This window comes from Pholis gunnellus, assembly GCF_910591455.1.
Source record: "Pholis gunnellus genome assembly, chromosome: 15".
NCBI classification, from domain to species: domain Eukaryota; kingdom Metazoa; phylum Chordata; class Actinopteri; order Perciformes; family Pholidae; genus Pholis; species Pholis gunnellus.
Window position 1 is genome coordinate 15,254,718 of NC_136542.1, and position 27,181 is coordinate 15,281,898.

The 27,181-nt window shown below is 44.8% G+C and overlaps 1 protein-coding gene across 1 annotated transcript in view; it reads left to right on the forward strand.

Moving 5' to 3' along the window:
* Positions 1-26,939, forward strand: part of prkd3 (protein kinase D3) — a 33,006-nt gene extending 6,067 nt beyond the window's left edge. The window contains exons 2-18 of the mRNA XM_079175406.1: positions 9,387-9,525; positions 13,102-13,233; positions 13,769-13,926; positions 14,823-15,015; positions 15,107-15,184; positions 15,273-15,459; positions 15,908-16,031; positions 16,248-16,325; positions 19,180-19,456; positions 20,635-20,687; positions 21,077-21,149; positions 21,252-21,358; positions 21,527-21,688; positions 22,651-22,749; positions 22,845-23,112; positions 23,609-23,694; positions 25,276-26,939. Of these exons, the coding sequence (XP_079031532.1) occupies positions 9,411-9,525; positions 13,102-13,233; positions 13,769-13,926; positions 14,823-15,015; positions 15,107-15,184; positions 15,273-15,459; positions 15,908-16,031; positions 16,248-16,325; positions 19,180-19,456; positions 20,635-20,687; positions 21,077-21,149; positions 21,252-21,358; positions 21,527-21,688; positions 22,651-22,749; positions 22,845-23,112; positions 23,609-23,694; positions 25,276-25,449 (2,364 nt within the window). The 5' untranslated portion in view covers positions 9,387-9,410 and the 3' untranslated portion in view covers positions 25,450-26,939. The remainder of the gene's footprint in view (positions 1-9,386; positions 9,526-13,101; positions 13,234-13,768; positions 13,927-14,822; positions 15,016-15,106; positions 15,185-15,272; positions 15,460-15,907; positions 16,032-16,247; positions 16,326-19,179; positions 19,457-20,634; positions 20,688-21,076; positions 21,150-21,251; positions 21,359-21,526; positions 21,689-22,650; positions 22,750-22,844; positions 23,113-23,608; positions 23,695-25,275) is intronic.
* Positions 26,940-27,181: the final 242 nt, after the last annotated feature.

Here is a 27,181-nt window from a genome sequence, read left to right on the forward strand (position 1 = left end):
GCTGGCTGAGTGGGCTTTGATTGCGATTATGCTGAAGTGATGGGCAGCAGTAGTGTTGAACCGTTTAATACGCAGGAATCCCAGTGACTTTGTCCTTGGGAAGCCAAGCACGTGTGATGATTTAGGACCACTTCCTGAGAGGCTCCACCAGTTTCCATTCATAAATTTGTAACCGAAGCGTGACACAGTTCGCTGAAAGAGGACATGTCATTTCCCTTATTAATTTAGTCATTAACGGTTCGAGTTTCTCCTCTCCTTAGACTGGAGTTTCTCCTTCGCTGCACTCGCTTGACAACCTCAGCACACTTAGAGGACTTCAACAATGACACATGCTGAAGCGGAGGGGTCGATTGACATGCGCACTTGGCCTATTTGACCAGGTTAATCACTTATGTCCCTCTTCTGAACTGTCAAACCTCTCAAAAGGCTAGCTAACAATGTCATAATCATCATCTTAGCAGATGTGTTGACATGCCAAACATGTTTCCACCGTCCTGCAATTAAGACCACATGGTGTCTGTTGTAGCTACACAGTGATATCAGTGAGGCTTTATTGATCCCTGCAGCGGGGGGCAGGTTGCAGAATGACTCATTCGGTGTTTTCTCAGCACTGTTTCTGTCTTTCCTGTCTTTAAGCGTAGTGCGTGATCTGTCGAACTGATAGGAAGGTGGCTGGGGAAGTGCAATTACACGTTGACATTAGAAGAATACAACACGAAACCTGCGTTATGAAGGGAAAAGGGTCCGAAGAAATGCCCTGGTGTAAGGCACTACTCCTTTTGTCACCGTGTCTCTTGCTCCCGCCGCGCTCGCCGTTCGTTTGGTTCCCCCTCAGAGCCGCTCCCTGTTTCCATATTCTCCCGGCCCCTGCACTCCAAAGCTGCTGTGGTCGGCGGAGCAGGCGTTCAAATGGCTTTTCTCGACGCTGCACATGCACATTATTCTTGTTCAGCGGGTTCAAATGTGCAGAGAAATTGCCTTTTGGGTGTCCACGCTGTGAATAAGGTGACAGCTTGAGTGTTGGAATTTGGCTCGACTGAGTGTTTGGTTTAGTTATTTTACGAAGGTACAACTGTATTTCTGTGAAACTGCTAATTCAACAAAAGCACGTCTGTAAAAAGTAAGTCCTCATTATCACTCATAGAGAAAGAGAAAAACCTCAGCTACTAGTGCCTGCCCGCTTTCTGTATTGCCGAACCTGCGGCTATTATTAATGTTTCTGTTGAGCAACAGCAGCATGTTCCTACATCCTGCTATTACCGCTCACCTCATGACCTCCTGCTCCGCCAGAACAAGAGAAAGTGCAGTCGCCATCAATCTCCCATAAATTCCCCCCGAGTTCACCTGTTTATTTGCCCCGCGTGGAGGTAAAATCTGGCAGCTGTTCCCTGGCTACTCCAGGCCAGAGAGGGGAGATGGAGTGTGTTCTGCAGTGTATCTGCGAGGCAGAGGTGCTGGCGGAGGATCACGGCGGGGCTATAACTCATCAGCAGCGTGCGGGGGCCTGGCCAAGCATGTCTTAGATCACACTGCTCTCTTTCCTGAGAGGCCTTAGATCCTGTGACTCAGCCTTCCTCTTCTCTGCTTGGCCTCTGGACAATGTTAATGCATGCAATACTCATGCAAACGCACACGTTCATATACACACACACGCATGTGCACGCGAGCAAACACCCACGCGTGTGAAGTCATCGCAGAGAGACTGTTTCTGTCATGCGTGCTCTCATTGGGGATACAGTGGCTCGCAACCAAACACTGACCTCATCCCCATTATCTCCCCTACACTTCGGTGCTTTTATTCTGCAGGCCGTATGACCACAGAAGAGTATTGTTTCTCCGGATTCAAATAACCAAAAAACGGGCGAAATAATTGTGGGGTTTTCTTTGGAGAGCAACCCTTTATAAAACAACAGGAAGAGATTTGGCTGGAAACCATCAGCCACTGTGGTTGATGTGAATTGGGTAAGCGGTATAGCTGTTAGCGTCTCCTGATGATTGAGAGAGGTCTAGGATAACAGGTGTAAAGTCTCCTGCTTACACTGGGGTGAGGACAAGGCCCTGGACCTAAGCTCAGCAGTTAAGAGTTGTGATTCCAACTTGTCTCCACCAGAAGTGGAGATACACACACACACACACACATACACATGCCCACACAGGCTGCAATCTCACACACAGCAACTCTCAGCTTACGGTAAGAAGGAAACCAGGAGGGAATGAATTGCATATGAACACTTGGCCACTTTTTCAAACTTCTGCGTTTCTCTCTTTTTTTTTTTTTTTTTTACCAGTCAGCGATACTTCAGTCAGGCTGCAGTGTTCACTCTTCTCTCAAACATGCAGGAGAAAGACAAGGTATAAGGAGTGGTTTAGTTGCTCAAACAAGAAGTTGCTCCATCGCTAAGCTACGTCCCGTCTGTACAAAAGCAGCCGCATCAAGCCAGGAGAAGTTGCAGCTGATTGATGGTGGAGATATTCAGCTCGTGCGGTGTGCGTTACAGCTTGTGAAAGTGCATCGCTACGGTGTGATGCACATTGAAATTGACTGTAGCGCCAGATGTATTTCAAGTAAAGCTCCGTTCCACGCTTGGCTGAAGTTTTGAGAAGCATCAGATGTCATTCGGACCGCGATCTGTTGTTTTGAAGATCATACCGCCGTGTTCCACGATGACACAGCCTCATGCAGCAAAAAAACAAAAACAAAACTATGAATGAGCCATGAGCCATGCTCTGCCACATGGAAGGAAACGAGAAGTCGGCACGTAGAGTGAGAAAGTCACAGCTTTTCTTGCCGCTCCGCCACCGAACGAGTTTCCCTTCCGCAGCATGCGGCTGCTGCAGTTGGTTACACTTAGTGGAGTCTTCCTTTGTGGAAAAGACTTGACTTCAGGAGGAGCACATGTTATGAATGTGTGTGTATTGTGGACAAGGATGGGATGAGTTTGCTTGATCCTGCAAGTGTACAGAGATGCCTGCTTGGATATAAACCATATGAGGGTAATGCTGCTCCCCCCCTGCTCTTTCTGCCTCCAGCTGTATTGTGTTTTCGTTGGCCTATGCCAGCAAACGACGGAGCAAATGGTTTTATGTAATGTACCATTGAAAAGAAGCATTGACTGCAGAGAAGGCAAGCACATTGTATGTAGAGCCACAGTGTATTGTATAACCCTACAAAATCATGAAATAAAATGGAATTAAATGTCATGCTAAGTGAGTAGAACAGTGTGGGGTGTGGTTCTGGCACCCTGCATCTCTTTAAATCGGCCGGGCCAGTAAGTGATGCCCCTATTGAGCGGCTGCCGATTGTTATCGTCCGATAATCAGAAAAAATATGCTATCAGCCGTTGGGCAGCACAGTCCAGCTTGGCTAAATAATTAAGCTAAAGGCTAATGTTAACGGAGGTTGCATTAAGATGCATTATGATGAGTTCAAGCTCTTTCCAGTAGAAAGTATTAGGCGAAGGTAAACTTTAATGTTGTCATGATGTTTTCAAATGTACGATTTTAATATTTTTTCCGGGGCGGTGTATCGGTCGATACGGCTCATTGACCATCGGCGGCAAAAAAAGCGTGATCGGCGCATTTGATTACGTAAAAATAAAAGAATAAATTACAATCCTTTTCTCTTGCATGTTTGTTTAATTCAACCAGCCACAGTTATTTCATGCTTCAAATGTGGACTTGAAGCTTTAATTAGCTTGTTAGCAATCATTGTCCATCTCTAAAGTTCACAACAGGTTAAGTAGCAATGTGTTAGCTCGTTCATGTGAGCTCGTATGGTTGTTGTAGCACTTTAACACACTGTGTGTGACTTTCTGCTCGCTGCTGATTCCATCCACTTCATCAGGTTTGGAACGTTCCCTCCCCGAGACAGTAAAACAATAAGTACAGTGAGGACATCTGCACCATCAAAGTTAATTATTTCGAAATTATACAACCAAATTATAAGCAAACTGGAGGACCAAAAACACTTGATGTTGAACAAGACAGTGTGTTTCCAGTGTGCCGTCTTTTGATGCTTCACTCCATGTGACAAATGAATTATGTTTATGCCCACTTCTAGTAATTGTATAATTCGCTGCGCATGTGTTTCTCGCAGCATGCTGCGTGGAAAACTTTTGCTGGGCATCACATTAATAATACGTAATGAAAACAAATACAATTCCACTGTTGACTTTCATAAATTAACAGAGTTTTCCACACCGTGTTTGATGTGACTTGAACAAAGTAATTACACAGTTCTTCCCCCCACGGCTCGCGTGAGCGCATAATTGGATTCCCCAATGCATTCGTTTGATGACTTCTCGATGAATATCTCTCTCTGTTGTGGTCGTTAACGTACACCTCAAAGTCAAACAACTGTTTCCCCATTGTTTTGGTGTAGAAAAGTGTTTTCCTATGTGTGACACCCTCTCTGTGGCTCAGTGGAACTTCTGGTTTCATGACTTACTTGTGGAGCTCATCAAGTCGTGCTCGGAGTTATTTACAAGTTTGAATGTATATGTAATTTGAGCCAGCTTCTCTCGTTAATGTGTTCTTAGGGAGTCTCTTCAAATATCAAACAGAAACAAATAAAAAAAAACATCTTGTGGCTTCTGGGGGAGGGATTCTGGGCCAGTGTGATCTGTGCCGGGGCTCTATTAGATAATTGGAGATATCAGTCAATGGACTTATTTATCTGCTGAGGAAAAAAAGCACCATTCATCACACTGATCTTGTGACAGCTTTTATCTAGCCACCTCAAGCTTATGCCTCCTGACTCTGGTTTATTGTTTCACAGAACCTCAGTACCTTGATGAAGATCTTTAGGCTCTGTCCTCTGCATGGAGGTTAGATATTCCTCTACCCTCTGATGCTATAGTGCTATATAGCTCATCCATACTACAGTATAAGCATAAGTCATTCACTTTTGCACATTCACACCTGAGCTGACCAGCTCTACAACAGTCTTCAGCCTGGAGCTACTTCAACACAGTTCCCCAGCTCGAATTGGCATCAGGGCGAAAAAGTGTGGAAAGTTTTCCATCCACTCTAGCATTTTCACGTTCATATCTTCAGGTGCATTGACCCAATTGAATTGCCAAAATAATAGCTAAATGCTAAAATAAATCTCCGGGTAAAGAACTGTAAGCGAGATCCGTGTCCCACTCAGATGACAAGGGTCTGGAGAAAATCTTTAAATTGTGGAAGGTTGGAAGTCCTGGGCCACCATTTAAATGAAACCTTTGGTTAGTTTTCTTGATGGGAATAGATTGCTTTGTATAATGTTTGTGCTTATTTCTAAACTGATATTTGTGCTTGAGTTTCTCTTTTCCATGCCCTCAGGTTTATATGAAGGGGGTCCGGCTGTTACAGATTAGTTACTTACAATACAGAGTATCAAGGAAGAATTGCATTGGCCAGCGTGTCAAGATTATCCAAAAAAAAAAGAAAGAAAGAAAAATCACACAAAGAGAGGGAGAGATCACATGACAATCATGCAGAATTACAAAACTGCATCCAGAGTGTTTGTGAAAAGATCCATTGTTGTTGGTCTAAAACACTGTTAGTGTGCATGAAAGGCTGACTTTGACAGGGAATAAAAGGGATACATTTAAAATGCATGAGTGTGGAGATGATTCATCATTTGATCCACAGATAAACAACCAGCAAAAAGTTAGCTATGTGATGACATCGTTTTGAGGTCTATGAATCTGTGGTAGCATTTTATAGACCAAATGATTAAAAGGTTAATCAAGAAATAACGAAATCGTTAGTTGCAGCTTTGCTTTAGTGTGCACATGACCTACAGCCAGCTGTTTATTGTTTTAATGCATTGTTTACTTAGCTGCACATGTACAGTATGTCCATGCAGACGGATCTGGAGCAGGACATTTCACTGTAACGGCCCTCCACATCTGTCTGGCCTGCTGCCAGACTAATAAAGGTGTGAGGCAGCCGGAGGTCAAGCAGCATACTTTTCCTCGCTGCAATCACATGGCCAATCTGTCAGAGCCTGAGCACCACTCGCAACGCTGCTTCCCGTTTACCACCCACCTCAGCCACCCGTCACCCCATGCACAGAAACACAAGCGTCCGACCGCATTAATCATGTGAACACTATATTCTATTTTGACAAAAGCTTTTTTTTTTATTGTCCTCTGTGACTGAGTGCCTGTCTTCACACTTTGGTTTTGGGTTATTTTAGGGGGCTAGCGGAGACAGTCAGCAGAACGTTGTACATGGATGAGTTATGACTTCTGAGTTTCCCTAATTTTACCATTTTGCAACTGATAGCATCAATATTCCTCAACGCCAAATGGCACACATGGTTATTCAAACCAGATAATTTCTTCATGGCTGTCTTGAGGTAATTTCCTTTTGGCTCCCCAATGAAATAGGACCATATTTCAGATCTGCCCCCCCCCCCCCCCCTCTCTCTCTTCATCTCCCTTCTTTCCTCTTCTCTCCTGCCTCTCACTCTCTTTCCTTATAACAGGATTTAGCATATCAATGGCGGATTAGTTCGTTTAACAAAAGCTTACCACTGCAAAGCCCCTTTCCACTCGTCTTTCCAGCCTGACTTGTGGACCCCACACACAGCTCCTCCGCGCCGAGGTCTTTGGTGTGCGTGTGTGGTCGCTGCTGCTCCGCTGAATGGATTCGCGTTTGAAGATGACAAAAGACATGCTTGGTCACTACGGGCTTTCGGAGAAGTGTGCAGTAGCATGCGCGGGTGATGGTGTGTGAGACCGCAAATGCGTGCAGGAGCATGTTTTTTTTTTTTTTTTTGCGTGAGTGTGTGCCGGGAGCTGCTTTGGGCCCACAGGTTAGCCATCACTTATCGCTCTATCTGTACGATCTGAACAACGTTCTGTTCAAATGTGTCCTAAACCTGCCACTCTATTGTTCTTGTACCTCTCAGGCTTCCTCTTGCTTTAACGGGGCACGGAAAAAAGTAGTGTCCTCTGCCCTACCAGCAGTTATACGTGCTGGAGGTGACTCCAGCTGGCTAGATTTGGGCATTGAACCCATGTGCGTGCGGGTTCGGGTGGAGGAAAAAGCCCTCCGTGACACCGCAGCCGGCTCAGGAAGGATGCCCCCACTGCCTGCGTGGTGTTGGTTTGAGCCACGTAGCATTAATCACCGCAGAGGGTGACAGGGTTTAGGATGTAGGTATGTCTAGTTGGAAGTGTTCCACTATACAGGCACGCGCCTTGTGTTACAATCAGGGCTGAGCAAAAACGTTCTCCTGTGAGGTTTGCATGTTTGCGTTCGCAATAGTTGTGATGCAGAGGGAATCGTCTTTTGGTTGGTTGGTGGTAGACTCCTATACGGATGGAAGGATGACTCTTTACGGTGAATTGTCACAAAATATCCTCATTTGGCAAAACCACATGAACACTCAAACACACCACAGGCCCACGGTGTGTGTGGAGGCTCACTTCTAGCAGTATAACCAACTCATCAGTGTCACGGCGGCGACGTGTCTGTGATTGTGAGCGCTCGTCAGAACGGTGTGGTTCTATTTCCGAAAAGACCTCCAAATCAAATTGAACCCACAACTTTTTTCGTGGTTGATCATTTTACCGTTAATGAGCAAGCTTTAACTTGACACAACCTCACTACCACTGGGAATGACCACTCTCACAATAATGCTGCAAGTCAACACTCTCATCCACCTAGAGTTGAATTGCCATATTTATTTACAAGGGTCACTTCACCCAAATTACATAACAACAATTATTTCCCCATCAATTACCCCAAGTAGAATCCAGCAATGCTAATAGTTTTAGATTCATATACCTGCCAGTGAGTTATCTTTCTCCAGCCCAATACATTGGAGGTACATTGAATAAATATCAAAGTATCTTTCCAGAAATGATATCCTGGCTGATTGGTCCAACATTACATTGCATCACGTGCAGCGCAACTGTTGCATAATATGTACACCGAGGAATATTGCTGCTTCGGCTGCATGTTCTTTATTCTAAGAGTGAACGGTCCATGAATGCTATTCTAAGCAGGGCCTTTCATGGGAAAACCCATTGCTGTACAAGAAGTGATGTTATGATGTACTTTATTGATCCCTGAAGGGAACTTGTCCTCCTCCGCTGGGAGATCAGAGTGTAGGTTGGGGGCAGGGGGACGAGCTCCTTTGTTGGAGTTAGTCTCTCTGCCTGCGGCCTGACAGACCAGAGCAGGCCTCAGTAGTCATCCGTTTCTGTGCAGAATTCAATTTCTTTGCCTTCTGACAGTTCATTCCTCTGGCTTTTGTTGACACGAGTCATCCGATACACCCATGTTTTTCGGAGCCATCAATCTGTCTTGCCGTCTCTGTATCTGTGTTTCTTGGCAGTTGAATGGCTCCAGGTGTCTTGTGTGTCCCGTGCCCAGACGCTTTGCCAACCCCCCGGTGCTCCGGGGCCGCAGTGGCATTGTTCTATGTGGCCCATTGTGCGTGACCCTGGTTCAGGGGGAAACAGCTGGTGGATCCTCCAGTACCAGCCTGCTTGGCACTGCGACCAGGCCCAAGCCATGGTGTGAAAGAACTGCGCCCCCAATTCCCACTTTGATACAAACCCTGCACGACAGCTCTGAACATCCGTCCAATGTTGATTGGCTTTTTCCGGTTGGCAAAGTGATGTTATGATGAGCAGGCAATATTAAGTGTATGTATATGCTTTTTGTGTATGTGCTCATTAGATGTGGTTGTAGCCCTTTCCTTGTGTCAAGAACGTCGCTCTCTAAGAGGGCTTGCCTCGGTACAGGAAGTGACTCAGTCAGTATTGACTGCCGCTGCACTTCCTGTGAGCTGATTCTCCTCTCAGGATGTTTACCTCCTCCTCCTCCTCCTTCCCCGTCTCCCTCTCCGCCCCCTTGCGTGATCACGTGACTTCACGTGGGTGCACTCGGCTCGAGTCAGACCCGGCTCGCCTAGGTTTAGTTCAGCCCAGACATCGTCAGTGACGGTGGCTGCTTGAGTTGGGGGCCTTGGCCATGCTGGAATCCAGATGATACTTCATTGTGTGTACATATAACTGATACATCACGTACATGACTTACTTCTTCTTCACTGAAGGGTCCTTTTAGTGGTATTTCCTCCTGCTTTATAGTGTAGAGACTTCTGAAGGGAGGAAAGGAGGTGTGAGCAGGAGCTCTCTTCCCGAGCCACTGGGTTCAGAATACTCTAGTCCCCATACTGATGGTGATGTAAGCCACTGGATATGATGTAATACGAGTGTGTGTGTGTGTGTGTGTGTGTGTGCGCTTGTGTGTATTTACAGAAGGTTTACTGCAGAAAATATTAGAGGTAGAGGGTTGATCATTTGTCTCACATTACATCTGTCATTATTTGTCAGGCTCACAATTTCACTAATATCTTCACTTGTATCTCCACCTCTCTCCAGTTCCCAGAGTGCGGCTTCTTTGGCATGTACGACAAGATCCTGCTGTTCCGCCACGACTTAAACGACGAGAACATCCTGCAGAGGCTGACCTCGGCGGAGGACATCCACGAAGGAGACCTCATTGAGGTGGTGCTCTCTGGTATGTAGGCTGCAGTGGAACTCTGAATAGATGCATAGTGTCCCCCCCCCCCCCTTTAATGTGTTGAATGGGTTTTCTCCAGCTTCTCAGATTAGATCGAACACAAGCAAAGTAGTGGTACAAATAATTGTTACTTCGCGTTTTTGTGAGGAAAGAAACAACCCCACAGACCTTTGTGAATTATTGCTCCTGGCAAATTCAAAAGTTTCATTTCATTTTCTTGGTTAATTGATGAGTTAGTTTGTTTTACAAAAAGCCCAACATGACGTCCTCAAATGTCTTTGTTTGTCCAAAACTCCAATTTATTCAGTTTACTGTCACAGAGGAGTCAAGAAACCAGAACATGTTCACAATTAAGACGCTGGAATGACTCAACCGATGAGTTGATTATCAAAATAGTTGACAAGTAATTGATTTAGTCGCTGCAGCTCTTTAAACTAATGAACTGGAGGAAGCTTCATGTGCTCCATTTTTTATGCCTCGTCGTGGTTGACAAACCTTCCAGTAAACGGCCCGTAGTGTCTTGTTCAAAGCGACGTCAGTGGGTCAGATTACTCTGCTCTCACTGAGACTTTGCAGTGAAAATGAAATATTATTCTTGTTCAATCTGAGGTTGTCAATTGAATTTGCTGCCAGTGAATCACTCCGGCGCTCCACCTGCTCGCTCACCTGCTTTTTCTGGTGTGATAAATTTATTTTCTTCCTTCCTCATCAACGTTTCCATCAGATTGTCAACCTTTGTAGCGGGCGGCTACGCAGATGTTTGGTTTTTCTCTGTTGTTTCCCGCGATGAATGAATCAGCTTCCTGTGCGGCGCTGAGACCAACGAGCGGCTCAGAGTATCTGTTCGGCTCTAATCCGTTCTCCTGCTCCATCTGTCTCCACTGGGAAGCACCTGACACCACCTGTGCTGAAAATCTCCCCCTCTCTCCTGAGAGAGGGGGGGGGGGAGGCTGAGAGTATTGTTTGCGGGGATTTAGGCGGGGGATGATTGTATAGGTTCAGGATCTGAGGATACTGCAGGCATCGGGGCTGAGGAATGTAGACTAAAGACTGGAGAACTTCCTCCTTTTTGTTTCTGACTGTCTGTGTTTGTCTTGTGCTCTCTTTTGTGTCAGTCTCTGTTGCTCTCTTTCCCTCCTCGCTTTCTCTCATTCTAATCCCTCCTACCTCAACGAATCCATCTGCAGGTGTAAGCCCCAGCAGTGGAGCTTGACAGTTTATAGCCTGAGATATACCTGACGAAAAACCGTCCCAGACGAGTCGGATCCCAGATTTGCTACACGTGCAACACATGCAGTTTCATTTAACGCTCAAATAAACTTGGCCTTCTTCGCGAAAGGGGCTTTGCGTGGTGTCAGACATCTTTGTTTGAGAAGCGCAAGGTGGAAGATCCACGTTCCTGAGCCCCTCATTCGGTTCAGAGCAAAATATGAGCCTCTTTTTCCCGCCCCGCGAATTTGTCTCCTTGTTATTTTCCGTTCCAGTTTTCCTGAACCGACCTGTTGTTGGATTCCGCGGCCGTGAGAGAGAGAGAGAGACGGTCTGAATATCTCTCTCGCTGCGAGAGGGAGGCAGAAGTGGCTTTTTCTTGGCCGTGGGCTCAAAGCAGAGGGTTTGTTTTCCCTGCAGTAAGTGATTGTAGAAGACACGCCGACTGTAAACACGCTCTGATGTGCGGGGCGGCCCCGGACACAGCGGACACTGCGCAGGCCATCTCGGCCCATGAGGTTTTGAGGTTTTGCCCCGACCCGTTGTCCCTTTGTTCCGTTTTTCACTCCCTTAAACACTCACACAAGCTCCTTCTTCACCACTGCTGGCAGTGGGAAATTGATATTTTACAATACATTCTGTTTGTCATAAATATGGCCAACTTGTTTTTGTCAGATGGAAACTTGTGGCCTCCGAACGAACGCTCTGTGCCTCGAACAGATAGTGCATTCATGTCAGCCTCTCCGTTTCGTGAGAAGCGCTCCGAAAAAAACAACGTGTCGAGTTTATGTTTGGTGTTGTTTGATGCTAATTAGCACGACGGGGCATTACATAACGCGGCGACTGCTAAGAAGCGGCCAGTTGTTTTTGCAGTCGTGTGTGAAAAAGCACATGAATGCCGCCTTTCATGTCTCTCTGCCAGGGAGCTGTGTTCGCCCCGTGACATGTGACCTGCCGGAGTTCTTTCTTCTCTCTCAAATCAAACCCAAACTTCCAACAAATCCCCCAACCAGCCATCGGTATTTCTCTGAAACGGAGAAAAAGAAAATGCCTGTGTTGATAAATGTGAATATCTCAAATGATTTATTAGCAGCGGTCCCAGGAAGTGGGTTGAACATTGAAATAAGGTTTGTTGTTTCTGATGACCCGAGAGTTAATGTTGCTTTTTCAAGCTAACAGATCTGATTCATTCAGTGTGACCCAGCTTTTTTATGTGCCAGTGAGGATTTCTATGACATCTAAACGTTTTTTTTCCTGCTCCAAATCTTGAATTGATTTCTTTCTTAAAGGATGTTTTCTCCTTTCTTTTATGTGGAGCAGATTCTTAGCAAAGGAAGTGTCTATTTGTTTTTACAGGCCACATGTCATATTTGTTGTTGAAGTCTGCATCTCATCACAGCTGAGCATTTCCTCAGTTGTCGAAAAGCAAATGTGTTTGGTTGAGTCACCTCAAAGGAAATTAACACAAATACACAGACACACACACACACACACACACACACACACACACACACACACACACACACACACACACACACACACACACACACACACACACACACACACACACACACACACACACAATGATACCACTATCGCCACCGCTCAGGTATTTCTGTTTAACCCGAGTATAAAGATGAGCAGCTCCCTCTTTGCTCACTGCTGACGTAGTAATGATCGCACAGGAACAGCTAATGCAAGCTCTGTAGCTTCAGTTGCACACACAGGTTTGGTAATCAGTCTCCTCCATATCTTACGCATCCTCACATCTTTGGTGACTCACAGCTAATGACTAACCAACGCTCGCTTCCAACAATGAGTTCAGTGCGTGTGTGTGTTTGACACAAAACAGCTCAGACATGAAGGACAAATAAGAGAGAGACCGGCATGGGGACACGTTCCTCAGCTCTGTTGGTTTTGATATTGTGTTCTTAATAACAAAGATTGACTGATATGACGGGGTCATTGTGCATCTTCTCTGGTGTCTCGTGGGCGTGCCCTATCACTTTCATACATAAAGTTAGGACGTTAGAAAAGTGTCGTTGCGGATGTGGCGCCCTCTGTTGCAGCAGTGTAGACATAGCGCTTTTATTTGTTTGTATTGGAGCACTTCCAGAGAGAATCTCATTTCTGTTAGATTACTTTTCTCATTCATATACACACATAAAGTGAGACTAGATGTTGGTTTTATATTAAAAAAACGTGTGAAATACATTTGATAAATGGCTGCTCTCTTCTTGTCTTTTTGATTCATTTGTCATATTTTTGTCATCATTTTTTTCGTTTTTTTTTTAAACAAACTGTTTTCCAGATTTGTTTTGCTTTTGCCAACTTTCAGTTCGACCACTTGTGTATTGTTTCTAGCTCAAGCCACAGTTGAAGACTTCCAGATCCGACCCCATGCCCTTTACGTCCACTCCTACAAGGCCCCCACCTTCTGCGACTACTGCGGGGAGATGCTATGGGGTCTCGTCCGGCAGGGGCTTAAATGTGAAGGTTAGACATAAACACACGAAAACAGCTTGTTGAATTCTGTGGAACCCTGCTGTGTCATTGTGAAAGACTGTGAGCTAACCAACTCGAAGACCTTCCACTGTAGGGAGCAAATGCATCCTCTTTCCTACTGTATCCACACACACACACGCACACACACACACCACATCTCTGACCTCAACAATGCATCAGGGAGATATGCAAGCAAACAAGAAAGATTTGGCACTGCAGCCAGTGAAATGCTTTTAGTGTGCTCGTCCTCGTTGGATCAGATTTGAATGATATTATTTCATTTTCATATCATTACGCTGCCTTTAAAGTCCCCACTGACCTCAAAGTGGCTGATTTATTTTCCAGTGACACTGTAAAAAATATTTCCCTTTCAAGCCACCAGTGGTGCCACCGTGTGGCCGATTTGCTAAATGAAAATATGCTCACCCCCTTTTTTGACCTCGCCGGTCGATATGCTGTAATCTGTACCATCCATACTATCTTAGCGGTTTGTGCCTGATGTCATTTGTGTTTTCACGTTTTTCAGGATGTGGGCTGAACTACCACAAGCGCTGCGCCTTTAAGATCCCAAATAACTGTACCGGTGTCAGGAAGAGGCGACTGTCCAATGTCTCACTGCCCGGACCCTGCCTCTCCGTCCCCCGACCGGCACCTGCGGAGAATGCCGTGGTCGTCCTGGACGAGGTGAGTTCTTAATTGGTGGGTGCGTAAATGCATGTGCTTGGACAGGAAAGGATAGAAAGAGAGCATTGTGAAAAAAGTTGGAAAGACGACAGTATCTGCTTGATGATTTTTTTTGTCATCCTCACACATAAAATGAGCTGGCCTGGAGTTTAGATGTCATCCTAAATCAGACGGGGGAGCCAGGTGAACTGGCCAAGAATGGGAGGCAGTCAATTCTGCACGCTGCTCACAAGCTTTGTCTCCACTGTTAAATGTCTTCTACTTATCAAATGTGGCTCTCTTCCATGGGGGAATCTCCTGAGCCCTGTTGTAGAACACCACTGATGCAGAAAATTGAATTGGGCTGCGCAGCGCTGCTCAGCGGAGAGATCCTTCTAATGAAACATTTTTCACTGTAGCCCGCACTCCAATGAATATTCCCCTCTTGTCTGTGTCCCCACGAAAAGGTCATCAGGAAAAGTAATTATGCAGATGACATTAAAAGTCAATGTTTGTGTATCTACTCATATAAATGGAGAAAGCTTCCTTCCCATTTCTGTTAGGATCTTCCAGCTTGATTCGTTCCTATAAAATCTGAACTAAATATGTGGTAAAACCTGAGAGATTTAATAACCGTTTTTCGACCCCTGGGATCGTGTTAACTATGCTAAGTCATGCTTGCTCTGTATGGCATATCTCTTTTTCTCTTTTCCACTGATTTCTTTCTCGTCTTCTACTACCACGCCATTATTCTCTCTGTCTTTCCCAATCACTCAAATACTCCCTTTGAGGCTGTTCTTCCTTTCTTTTCCCCTTCACGTCCTTCCTGCTTATGGTTTTAAATTCTTACCAACGTCCCTCCATCTTCACTGTTTCTTTCCATCCTTCCAACCCCCCCCCCCCCCCCCCCCCCGCAGCAGAGGTCCCATCAGGAGGCAGGGAAGAGGATCCTGTCCTGGAGCGGCAGGCCTATCTGGATGGAGAAGATGGTGCTGGGACGGGTCAAGGTGCCGCACACCTTCGCCATTCACACCTACACTCGCCCGACTATCTGCCAGTACTGCAAGCGTCTGCTCAAGGGTCTCTTTCGCCAGGGCATGCAGTGTAAAGGTAGGACTTTAGATGAGTGGTTTGATTCTTAGAAAGTGTCGGTGATGCTTTGCCACACTTATCTTTTTTTTTCCCAATTCCAATCTGTCAGATTGCAGATTCAACTGCCATAAGCGATGCGCTTCAAAGGTACCTCGGGACTGTTTGGGGGAGGTGGACTTCAACGGAGGTAAGTTCTACATCCAAGTTCACAGTCACAGTGGAATGTCTGCGATATTTGCACTTTGAAATATGATAATAATGATGTTTGTGTGTAGAGCCAGCCAGCCCTGGACCAGACTCCGACACTACTATGGATAATATGGAGGTGGACAGTGGCGACATGGATGGCGGCAGAGGACTGGACGACCCCGAGGAACCCTCCACCCCAGATGAGAGGATGTTCGACATGGATTCTCCCTTATTGGATAGAGAGAAGGACGAAGAGCCCATCAAGACTATTAGGTATGAAGGTGTTGCTTTTGAAGTAGAGGTTATCCTGTTTGACATTTTCATTTCTGCTACCGCGTTCTGAGACAAACATGGCTGGTACAGTGAAAAGGGACAGGAAACAAGAGGGAGAAGGGGAAGACATGGCAACAAACAAAGGTAACAAAAAGCAAAGAAAGGTCGGCAGCCTGATTCAAACCGGGGACTTCGCGGCTATGTTTTAAATCACCAGGTCCAACTGCCCAATTCCTATGTTTATTCTACACCAGCAGCGTGCGTTTTATGTTTCCAGTAGTGTTGCCCCTGCTGCAAACATAAAATGCATCACTTCCTGACCTACCAGACGTTGGGTGGTTAGAAGAATAAATATAAGGGGTTTCATGAGCTGGCTTCAGGTCAAGTGCGAGTAATTGTCATATTGATTCATGAAATCTTCATTTCTTTTTTTTTTTTTTTTGTCTAGCCCTTCCACCAGCAGCAACATCCCTCTGATGCGGGTGGTCCAGTCCATCAAACACACCAAGAGGCGGAGCTCCACTCTAGTGAAGGAGGGCTGGATGGTTCATTATACGAGCAGGGACAACCTGGTAAGACTGATAACCAAGGAGCCCAGTCTGAAAAAATAGGCTGTGCTTAGCCTGTATGCTGGGGAAAACTCCTTCTCCAAAGCTGTTCACATGTGTTGAATTCAGCACAGAAGGTATTTTCCTCATGAAACTAAATTCTAAAGCACTGTGACGTCGGTGGGTGATGTGCTTGTTGTCGTTTGCGCTGACTTTGCGTTCGTTCTCCCCCTTGAACAGCGGAAGAGACATTACTGGAGGCTGGAGAGCAAGAGTCTGAGTCTCTTCCAGAACGACACCGGAGCCAAGTTCTACAAAGTAAGCATAAAGCTATCGTCTCTTGGACAATCCTGTCCTTGTCCTCCACATCGAATGCACAGAAGCATTTAATAAACTGTCGGGAAATGGAGCAGCTTAATGCAAATGGTTTCAATGAATAAGAAGTCCCCATTATAGCTCCAGTGTATCGCAAATTTACCATTGCGCTACTTTCTTATGATTCAAACGTGGTGACGTTGGAGTCATTAGGAGTGATCCATTTTCATATCCATGTTTGCATATTGTCCGTCACACTCATGAGAGGTATGTAAATTCAGTCTAACCAGTGTTATACTGTGCGACTCAGCTTGAGGGCTGCAACTGTAAATCACCCTGAGGTTAGTTCGGCCCGCTGAAATTCCCCCTGTGGTTTTTCACCCTGTAGCCTGGTCTCTTCCCTGCATGAAGCGAAAGGATCAAGTCCCCAACAGTCGCTATCTTTAGCTATAGTCAGATCAGATCAGATCAGATCAGATCAGATGGGGCATTTGAAGGGGTTTTGATGAGAGAGACGTACTTTTGACCATAGGGATCCCCAAGTAAAAAAAAAAAAGAGTGGATTTACACGAGAATTTTGATGCATGATTCTTCTACACAAGTCTGAGAAACCTGAGAATGAGTTTTGAATTAAAGTCTTAATTTCCCAAGTAAGTGGTGGCTGTGAGTGAAACATTGTAACTTTGATATGTAAAATCAGTTGCGGAGAGTGTGTGACACTTCTCCGCTCAGTGCCAGCACCGTAGTCAGTCATTACACTGCCGCAGGGGCTTAATAGCACGGTAATTACACACTGAGGACTCAGGGAGGGAGCCTGCAAGGTAAAGACTTCCACATGTGTGTTGGTGGTTGTGTCAAAATCGTTTTATTGTTCGTGCCGCTTTGTGTGTCTTGAGACTTTGACACCTCCTCGAGCTGTGGTCAGACTTGTGCTGCAGTGGGATGGAGCGTAGGATGTTGCAGAGTTTCCAGTGCTCGAGACGTTTACTTCTGAGTGTGTGTGTGTGTGTGTGTGTGTGTCAAACAGGTGGTTTTATACGCAGCTGTTTCTAAAGTCATCTTTCTTACTACCCTTTTATGCTGGTTGTGAAACAAGTCAGAAAAATCTTGATTCCCTCACCCTCCTCTCCCAATTATTCTGTCACACCCTGCATCCCCTGCCACTAAAGCCTCGGAGAGGAAACCTCAGCAGGGACCGACTCCTTTAGGGTGTGTTCACTGGCAGCTTAATGTGGTTCTTTATTATCAACTTGGCGCTCAGCTACGTTCAAGACCTTCAGGAGGCGAATTGAAGGCTAGCTGTAAAGGCCTTTTTTTTCATGCTCCAAACTTTGGTCTTTGTTCCGTGGCTGCTGCTTCGGAGGAGCAGATATTTATCCGATGATAGAAAACGTGAGATGATTTCCTGCGCGTACAGTAGAAAAAATGTTCTCTCAGGGGGTTCTTCTCAGAAAACCACAGATTCTCCATATGCTCAGTCTGCGTCCGGGAAACCCTGCGTCCCGTCGCTTTCTCTGAAGTTTCTAGCCTGCTGCTCATCAGTGTGTGGCCACTGTCCTCCCCTCTCCTCTCTTTTTTATACCTCCAATCTGATTAGTGTGGTGGTCGCGTGGTGGCTTGCTTGGCAGGCATGGCAGCCATTTTCTCCATTTGGAAGCCATAACGGCTCCTCGTTTGAAGACGAGACCCCTGTACTTGTGGCTTTCTCTGAAGAACCGTTTTGTGGGGGTGAGGGGGCTTCTCTCTCTGTCTCTGCCAGATTGAGTCCTGTCGCACTCAAACGTTGGACCCACCCACTCACACACACACACACACACACACACACACACACACACACACACCCTCCTAACCACTTACATACCCCCACCCCTCACACACACACCCACCAACTCTCTGCCCTGTTGAGGAACGGTAGTTGCCGTGTCTTTCGTCTCAGCGGCGAGCGGCAGCGCCAGCGGCTCGTGCTCTGATGGGGCCTCTGGCTGGCCCTGCCTTGTAATCAGGGAACCAGAGCACTCCGGCCCGCCGCAGGGCCCGCTCACGTGACCCGGCCCCGCTAACCACTAGCACTTCATCTGATACTCTGTGGTGAAACACGCGGAGGGGACAGCGTGTGCCTCCGTGAGCCCCCATTGGCTGGAGCGTCTCTGTGTTTTTTTTTTTTTTTTTCGACCCTCCCTCCTCTCTTTGATTTGACAGTGAGTTGGAAGGGGAAGGGGGTGCTAAACTGTCCCCTCTGTATGTGCTCATAAGAGAGAGAAGAAGAAGTGAAGGAGAAAGTTAGAGCTGGGACTATATAGTCAACACTGTGTGTGATTACAACAGAGTGTGGAGACTTTTGGAGTGTGTGAGTGTTACTACCTCTATTGTTGTTTCTTTCATGTTATTGTTTCGGTGGTGCATTACATCATTTAAAAAGTTTCTGCTACTGGAAGATTTTTTTTCTGTTTGTATTTTATTTGATGAGATAATCACTGTAAAAAAATAATTTTACAAAATGTGTCTAAATGAAATGTTTATTTTAAAGCAAGAAGGAAACGTGTTGACTTGATAGAGCAAATAGATTTGAGCCATTTTTCTGTAGATTTGATTTGATTGATTTGTATTTTTATAATTATCCCATGAGGTTATTTCTTTCTATTTATTATCTCTCCTTCAAAAGGTAATATGACTTATATAATGCATGTTGTTATTTCCTACACCAATACATTGTTGATGCCTCAGGTGTATTGGTTGTTGGTGACGGTGCAGGCAGCCACCAGTGGACTAAATGAAGAAAGAGAGAAAGATAACTAAAATCTCACTTGATAAAAATATACTTGATGAATCAATCTCTGTCTCTCCACCCCTCCCACAGGAAATCCCTCTGTCCGAGATCCTCCAGGTGGAACAGTCCAGAGACTACAGTAATCTGGCCCAGGGCAGCAACACACACTGCTTTGAGATCATCACAGCCACCATGGTCTACTATGTAGGGGAGAACAACTGCAGTCACTACCACAGCCCCGCTCTGGCCGCCTCAGGAGTCGGCATGGATGTGGCTCAGGGCTGGGAGAAGGCCATCAGACAGGCCCTGATGCCCGTCACCCCTCAGCCCAGTGTGGCCAGTCCTGCTGGCCAGGGCAAAGATCATAGTAAGTGGAAGATGACAGCTCTCTTGTGCTAAAAAAAACATTGTTTGGAATAAATGATAAAACAACTTGAATTAGAGCTAGCATAGTTCTTTTTTTTTTATCTAAAAAGGTGATATTTTTTAGGAATTTAGACGGCCAATCATATTAAATAAGACATTGGAATGTTATGTGCCGAAAGGGGATTTAAAAGAACATTTTGTATGATGTTTCATTGAACATTTTTTTAGTTAATTTAGTCCTTAATGAGATGCCAAGAGCCATACCTAATCTTTTGGCATGCAAAACGTATCTAAATTGTGAGATTAAGAGAGATGTACAGCATAGTTTATAATGTTGTTTGTGACTGCCTGAATTGTTTCCCCTCTCAGTGATGACTTGTATATTATAAGTCATCACTGAGAGGGGTTTTCCTGACTCAACACAAGACTATAGGTTACTTAGGGCTAGAGGCTACAATAAATGAAATGTCTTGATAAGTCTCTTGATAATGAGTTTGAGGTTTGCTCAATTAGAAAGTAGCACCCGCTTTGCACCACCTTGGCTAAAATGTTCAAAAAGCACTTAGGTAGCCAGCCTTAGCAGTAGCTAGGCAGGGAAACCCCTGTGTTCGTGTCTATTGGCTAAAGGAAGTAAGGCTGTGAATGAATCACCGTTTGGAGATGACAGCGGTGACAGATGAACTGACATGACTGAGCAGAAACAGGAATTGACAATTAGCTGTTTGAATGTAAATATTGGTGTAATTTATGTGGTAGTTTCTCATTCCAAATCAAAGCGTTGTGTTTTTTTTTGGCGTGTAGCATTAGCTGAATGATCACAGCGTCGTGTTTTCTACTCGCTTTTATGTCAGGCTTTCGTATGGGCCAGCAATGCAGAATTAGCCACTGTTCGGCTGTTGAAATTTCCAGTTATGAAATGCATCGCATACTTGCACCATTCAGTCACACTTAGCTTCCCAGATCGATTTCATAGCCAATTTGTTGTGTAATAAAATGCTTCATTATGTGTGACATATTGCATGCAGCTGCGATAAGCTTGAAAGTTGTGGAGAGAAAAGAAATACTAGTATTTGAGCGATGCGTCTCGGACTACAATTAGAAATTCATGCTTATGCTTTGGTAAAGTGTCGTTTTTTTTAAGTTGTTGAATGTAGAACCATCATGTGTTTTGTTCTCCAGAAGAGCTGTCCATCAGTATATCTGTGTCCAACTGCCAGATCCAGGAGAATGTGGTGAGTAGGGCCTTCTTTTCTTTTCTCTCTGAGAGGAGCTGTTGTACAATTTCCCAGCACAGTCTGCACATGCACGCACTCATTTGCTATTAAAGTATCTGTTGTGGTCAAATCTGAAATAGATTCCTACTGTTTCTTTACAAAAGTTTTATGCTGCATGAATGGGGAAGCTGCTGACCCATATTTTTGGTAAAGGGATTTTCATCTCAGTTCCACTTCTGCATTGAGTAAAAGTAAATGATTTGGCAATACCGGAAAACTTTTTGGAAGAGCACAATTTGTTTTTTTTTTCTGGGCTTTTGATGATGTGACCTTAACTGATTGCCAATATCAACATGGAAAAAACTCAAAGAAAAACAGCACTAACAATGAAAATGATCCCTGTATAGGATATTGCTTCAGTGTACCAAATATTCTCTGATGAGGTGCTGGGATCCGGCCAGTTTGGCATTGTGTATGGAGGTACGTTTTGCTTTTGATACATTTGATACAAAACAGCTCTACTGTGAATTGTATAGCATTTGTCTAAAGTTCTTAATTATACCATGTCCCGTCATATCTTAGGCAAACACAGGAAGAGCGGCAGAGATGTGGCCATCAAAGTTATTGACAAGATGAGATTTCCTACTAAGCAGGAGAGCCAGCTAAGGAACGAGGTGGCCATATTACAGGTAGTGACAAGAATCCATCAATGAACTCTAGCATGCACTGCAAGTATGAGAGGCCTTGACGGGAGCCTTTCCATACACACTACAATGTTACACACTGTCTCTCCTTAAGTTGTTACCTCACTATTTCTGCATCAGTGAAGACTCAACGCCTTTTGTGCTTCTCTTCAGAATCTGCATCACCCAGGTATCGTCAACTTGGAGTGCATGTTTGAGACGCCGGAGCGGGTGTTCGTCGTCATGGAGAAGCTGCACGGCGACATGCTGGAGATGATTCTGTCCAGCGAGAAGAGCAAACTGCCTGAGCGCATCACCAAGTTCCTAGTCACACAGGTCCGTGTTGCAGAAACACACACACGCCGTGTTGCTCCAGCTCCTCCTGTTTTTTCACCTCCCCCTCAAGCCTTTAAGATTAAGACTCCAGCACTCTCAGGCTGACTTTAACTGGAACGCTCCGAAGCCTAATGTTACTATATTCTCTCTGAAAGCAGCTGATCTCAAATAAAATGATAATCAACTAGACATACATTGCCTTTCCACGCTTATACTAAAGTTCTTGCGAGCGTTTTCTGTGTTTTATTTAGTATCAAAGCTTTCTTTCCCTCTCTCCGTCCTCCCTTTTGTTTTTTTTGGGTGTCAGCCCACTGAGTGTCTGCTGCAGCTCCAGGGCCTGTTTATTCTTGTGGTGAGCTGATTGGGGAGGGGGGGGTTGTTTATGCGTCTGGCCTGCATGGCATCACGGCCCCCTCCCTGGCTCGTGGATTACAGCCTGCAGTGTGCTGGTGGCTTTGTGGCCTGATTAGAAGAGCAGCAGGCCCCTGGGCCATCCGCGGATCACGGGCCCCAAACAGAAGCGGGGCTGTCAAGACAGCCCCATTAGCTGCGGCGGGCCCGGCTGTGATGTGGCCGGGAGGACTTCTGTCAAAGTCAGGGTCAGGATAGGGGAGCCAGGCACGCTGCGGTTTTTGGTACAGGGCCATAGGCAGACATGCGTGCGGCGCTCGCTTACGCCAGGCCTGGTGAATATAGATGGGATGATGAGATGAGATCATGTGTCTTTATGCGAAGGTACCGGTCAGGATGGAAGTATTTAAGGGCATTTGCATGCTTATGCTGCTGTTATTTTTCCATATGGCTGCATCATAGATTCTACTGCTTAGACTATACAAACATTACCCTGTTTATACAAGACACCTCATGCATTAAAACATTTAGATGCTGGAGTTTACATCATTGTCATCTGGAGTTTTCTTCTTTTTCTTTTTAAGCTAAGTCTGTGCTTTTTCTCGCTACAGATCCTGGTGGCGTTGAGACATCTGCACTTCAAAAATATTGTTCACTGTGACTTGAAGCCTGAGAATGTACTACTGGCCTCCGCAGAGCCTTTTCCTCAGGTGAAAAAAAAGAAAAAAGACACGTATATGTATTGATGCAGGCCGCATGTGTGTGTGTGTGGATGCATTGACCGTATTACTCCGTCTTCTCACAGGTAAAGCTGTGCGACTTCGGCTTCGCCCGTATCATCGGCGAGAAGTCGTTCCGGCGCTCGGTGGTTGGCACCCCGGCTTACCTGGCTCCAGAGGTGCTGCGCAGTAAAGGCTACAACCGCTCCTTAGACATGTGGTCAGTGGGAGTCATTGTGTACGTCAGCTTGAGCGGGACTTTCCCTTTTAATGAGGAAGAGGACATTAACGACCAGATCCAGAATGCTGCTTTCATGTACCCCCCTACGCCGTGGAAGGACATCTCCGCGGAGGGTAAGAAGACCTAAAACAATCTGTCTGTTTGTTCCCTTCCCCTTTACAGCAGGAATTCACCCTTGCCTGATCAAATCTGGCAGTTGGCTTGTATGTCCTTCACTTTTGTAAGTGCTTGGTTAAACATGTAGTTTAATGTCAAAGTGATACTCAAGACATTTAGCCTCAGGGTTGTCCTTTCCACCTACACGTCTGGGTCTGAACTCTGCTCTTACTTTTCTTTGTCTGCGGTCGAGGTGAGTCACTTTCACCCCCCCCCCCCCCCCTACATACAGTCTGAAAGATATGACAAGTTGAAACAACTGAGGGTGCTGGTGTTGATGTTTAGTAAACCAACTTCAGTAACACCTGTTCTTGCTGATCTTCATCTTTCGCTGTGAACGGCTTAGAGTCTAACCCTTTGAAAGGCACACATTCTTAAGTAAGCTGTTGGTATGAGATGATAGACCTTTTCGGTTTATAGATTCAGTCTTCTCATTTTCAATTTCCTTCACAGCCACAGATCTGATCAACAATCTTCTCCAAGTCAAGATGAGGAAGAGGTACAGCGTTGACAAGTGTCTCAGCCATCCCTGGTTACAGGTGACATATTAGCTTTCTTCTTCTTCTTCTTCTTCTTCTTCTTCTTCTTCTTCTTCTTCTTCTTCTTCTTCTTCTTCTTCTCAGAGTCGTAACTCAGGCAAATCTGAACACACAGACATAATACGCATAATGTTGGATTCAGCATGACTTTCACTTTCCAAACATGTTGCCTCATAATCATCACGTTTGGATGTTTTCTTCAGCATCAACGGCCCACCGATAGTTGTCAGTACATCATGGGTTAAAGCAGAGATGGGTTGATACAAAATACGAAATACCCCCAAATAAATGTATTACAACAAAATACAAAATACAAAATACTGGTGCTAGAAAATGTAACAAAATACATGTATTTTGTATTTAAAATATAGGAAATACTTTTTTCTGGATTTTCTGTTTTCTCACAATTTGGTATAGCAGAGCATTCAGGTTTGGGCTATAATGTACACAAAGCTCTGGTGAACCCAACAAAAAGGATGAACAGTCACAGAATGTCAGTGTAACTAAGCAAAGCTATTGAAAGACAACAACTTGATTATGTATATATATATATATATATATATATTTGTATTAATGAGACTTAACAGCCCATAAATTTTGGCTTTGTATCAACAAGAAAATATTCATCACATACGACATACAAGCTCCCATTCTCCCTCTTCCTATAGCTAGCTACTCGACTGATAAGCTAACTTGCTAAACACTGGCTATGCACTAGCCTAGACAGCATGCTAGCATTATTAGCATGTTAGCATCGATCGCTAGCTTGATATTATAACCATCACCATGTATATACAATAGGCTATGTAGCCAGACCCAGACATAAAGTATACATCAAGCTAGTTGACATCTGTCACACATAAAATATTTAACTTGACAGACAATCCGTTGAACTTGAAGATCTGAAGACTGAACTCGTGAACTGTTTTTTGATTCGTGGAGAAAGTATTTTGAGTATTTGAAATACAAAATTACTCCACTCTAAAGTATTTTGTTACAAATTACGTTAGATTTTGAATCGGCCCTATCAAATACAAATTACAAAATACTCAAAAGTAATTGAAATACGTATTTCAAATACTGCCCATCTCTGGGTTAAAGTGCAAACAGGAACTGCTAATAGCCAATTCAGCACGACTTTCCATGATGCAAAAATGGAAACAAATATAGACTCTAAAAAAAAAAATGTATTCAATTCACTGACTCCATGCCAAGATTATACTTCCTGCTTCCAACCAAGGATGCCTCATATCATTTGTGTACAACACATCTGCAGTAAAATCTGGTTTGCACTTGCCGAAAAGCTCACTAGCTGGCACATGATCATAGAACATGAGGATGATTGATTCGTTTCACTAAGGCGCCTGCATTGAGGTTGCCATAGTAGTGGCCTACTTTAAGGGTGAGAGTTCTTATATTACTGGAACACTGACACACACTATCCATTAATTTACATTACATTACAGATGTTGTATAAACCTGTGGACATACACGCAATTCAATTACTTTATGTCAGCAACACCTCCTCACGAAGGAGCGCCATCCTGGAATAATTTAAAAGTTCATGTCTCTGTTCCTCAGGACTATCAGACGTGGCTGGACCTCAGGGAGTTTGAGACGCGGCGAGGCGAGCGCTACATCACCCACGAGAGCGACGACGCACGCTGGGAGGAGTACGCAGACGAGCAGAGTCTCGTTCACCCAAAGCACTTCATCATGGCTCCCAACCTGGACGACATGGAAGAGGACCCCTAGTGGGCACAGCCGGGGACTTACTACGCCACATGTATTAAAAAAAGGACAAGAAGTTTCACAGGGAGACTTTTGGGAGCGGCGGTTGTACCCCCCCACCCCCCTCCCCCCCCCAGAACTGTTTGTTGTGGAAACAGAGAGAAGCCGATCAGGTGGAGAATCGCTCTCCGGAGGCTTTGAAGTGGGAAAATCCCGACAGAATTCGTAGCATGATGCGCTGCTACAAGCAGCATGCAGGTGGAGATGCGCCCCACAGCAAACGCATTAAGAAACTGTCAGGAGAGAAGAGTGTTCGTCTTCTTTTTGCACGATTATCAAAACATTCCATGGATTTCCTCAAGCTTGGTTCGTTGTTGAAAACAATCACAAACCAAAAACAAGGTGAAGTTAATAGTTTAGTTATTGTACTCACAATTGTGGATAACTTTGAGTAATAATATGACTCTGTTCTTTATGTGAGAGAAGAGGTCGGATAGAGAGCTTACCCCAGGAGTAAAGGGCACTTTTCACAAGGGATTTACAGTGTGAGAATTTAAAAACGCATGAGTTTTGTTCTCACTTCCCACCTGTTTGTGAGACTGTCCTTTGGCATGAAACTGGAACTATCACATATATTTGTATGTTTTTAAAAAAATATGTATTTCCTAAATGTGGTAGATTTTTTGCACTATAATAAAGACCAATGAACATAGCAATTGAATAGAGACACTATTCGCTGCTACAGAGAGCAGACGGTGTTTGAGTGCCTAGTCAAGGTGCAAAGGTTTAACCAGAGAGAATTGGCAGAAAGTTGATGCAACTCATGCGGTTTTGGCTGCTTTGTCACCATTTATTATTACAAACCTCTGCAGGTATTTTCAACCGACACGTCGTTAGAGTATGATCTGTTAGTGGCAGCTAATAGCGTGCAAGTTTGATCAACTTTCCCCGAGAGACAGTGACCAACAGACCCTGACCAAAAATATTTGTTCGTTTCAGTGTTTCCAAACCTTTTTCTAAATTAACATGAATATTCATTTCTTGAGTCACTGAATCGTCATTAAATGCAATAATGGAGCCATTTTGTTTTCTATTCAACACGAGGCAAAAGCGGCATGGACTCTATGTTAGAGCATCATGTTTCTGTGCATCCTTTTCTGTAATTTCGCAGTATTCTTGAATGTGACTTTTTTAAAGAACTCCAGTTCTGGAATATGTGTTTCTGATTTAGCTATCTGAAGTGTTGCAACGCCGGAGGCGGCAAACCAAGGTTTTTACATAGAACAAAATATTGGTGTGAGTTACCTTGTTTATGATGTTGTCTGGACCGTTTTAACAGCCCTTTTTGTCTCGACGGTGGACATAGTAGAAACTATGGGAGTTTATTGTACTGCGGTTTTGTTGTTTGCTCTGTTGGTGTGTTTTGGGAGTACGTTCCTGTTTCCTGTTGTCCTCTTCCTGTCCTCTTTGTTGCCGCTGGATTGGCAGGTGTCAGTGTTTTGTAAAATTCAGTACATACCAATGGAATAAAAACAAAACAAAACGACATCTTCTTTCTGTTCACTCCCCTGACTTTTAAAAATATAGATCTTGTATTTCAGCGCCTCAGTAGGCATGCATGCATAAGCAGCCCTGGCTCTGATAGCTTTGTGCATGTTGCATCACAATGTGTGAGTCAGCGTGTGTGTGTGTGTGTGTGTGTGTGTGTGTGTGTGTGTGTGTGTCTGTGCGTGTGTGGTGGATTCACATGTCGGAT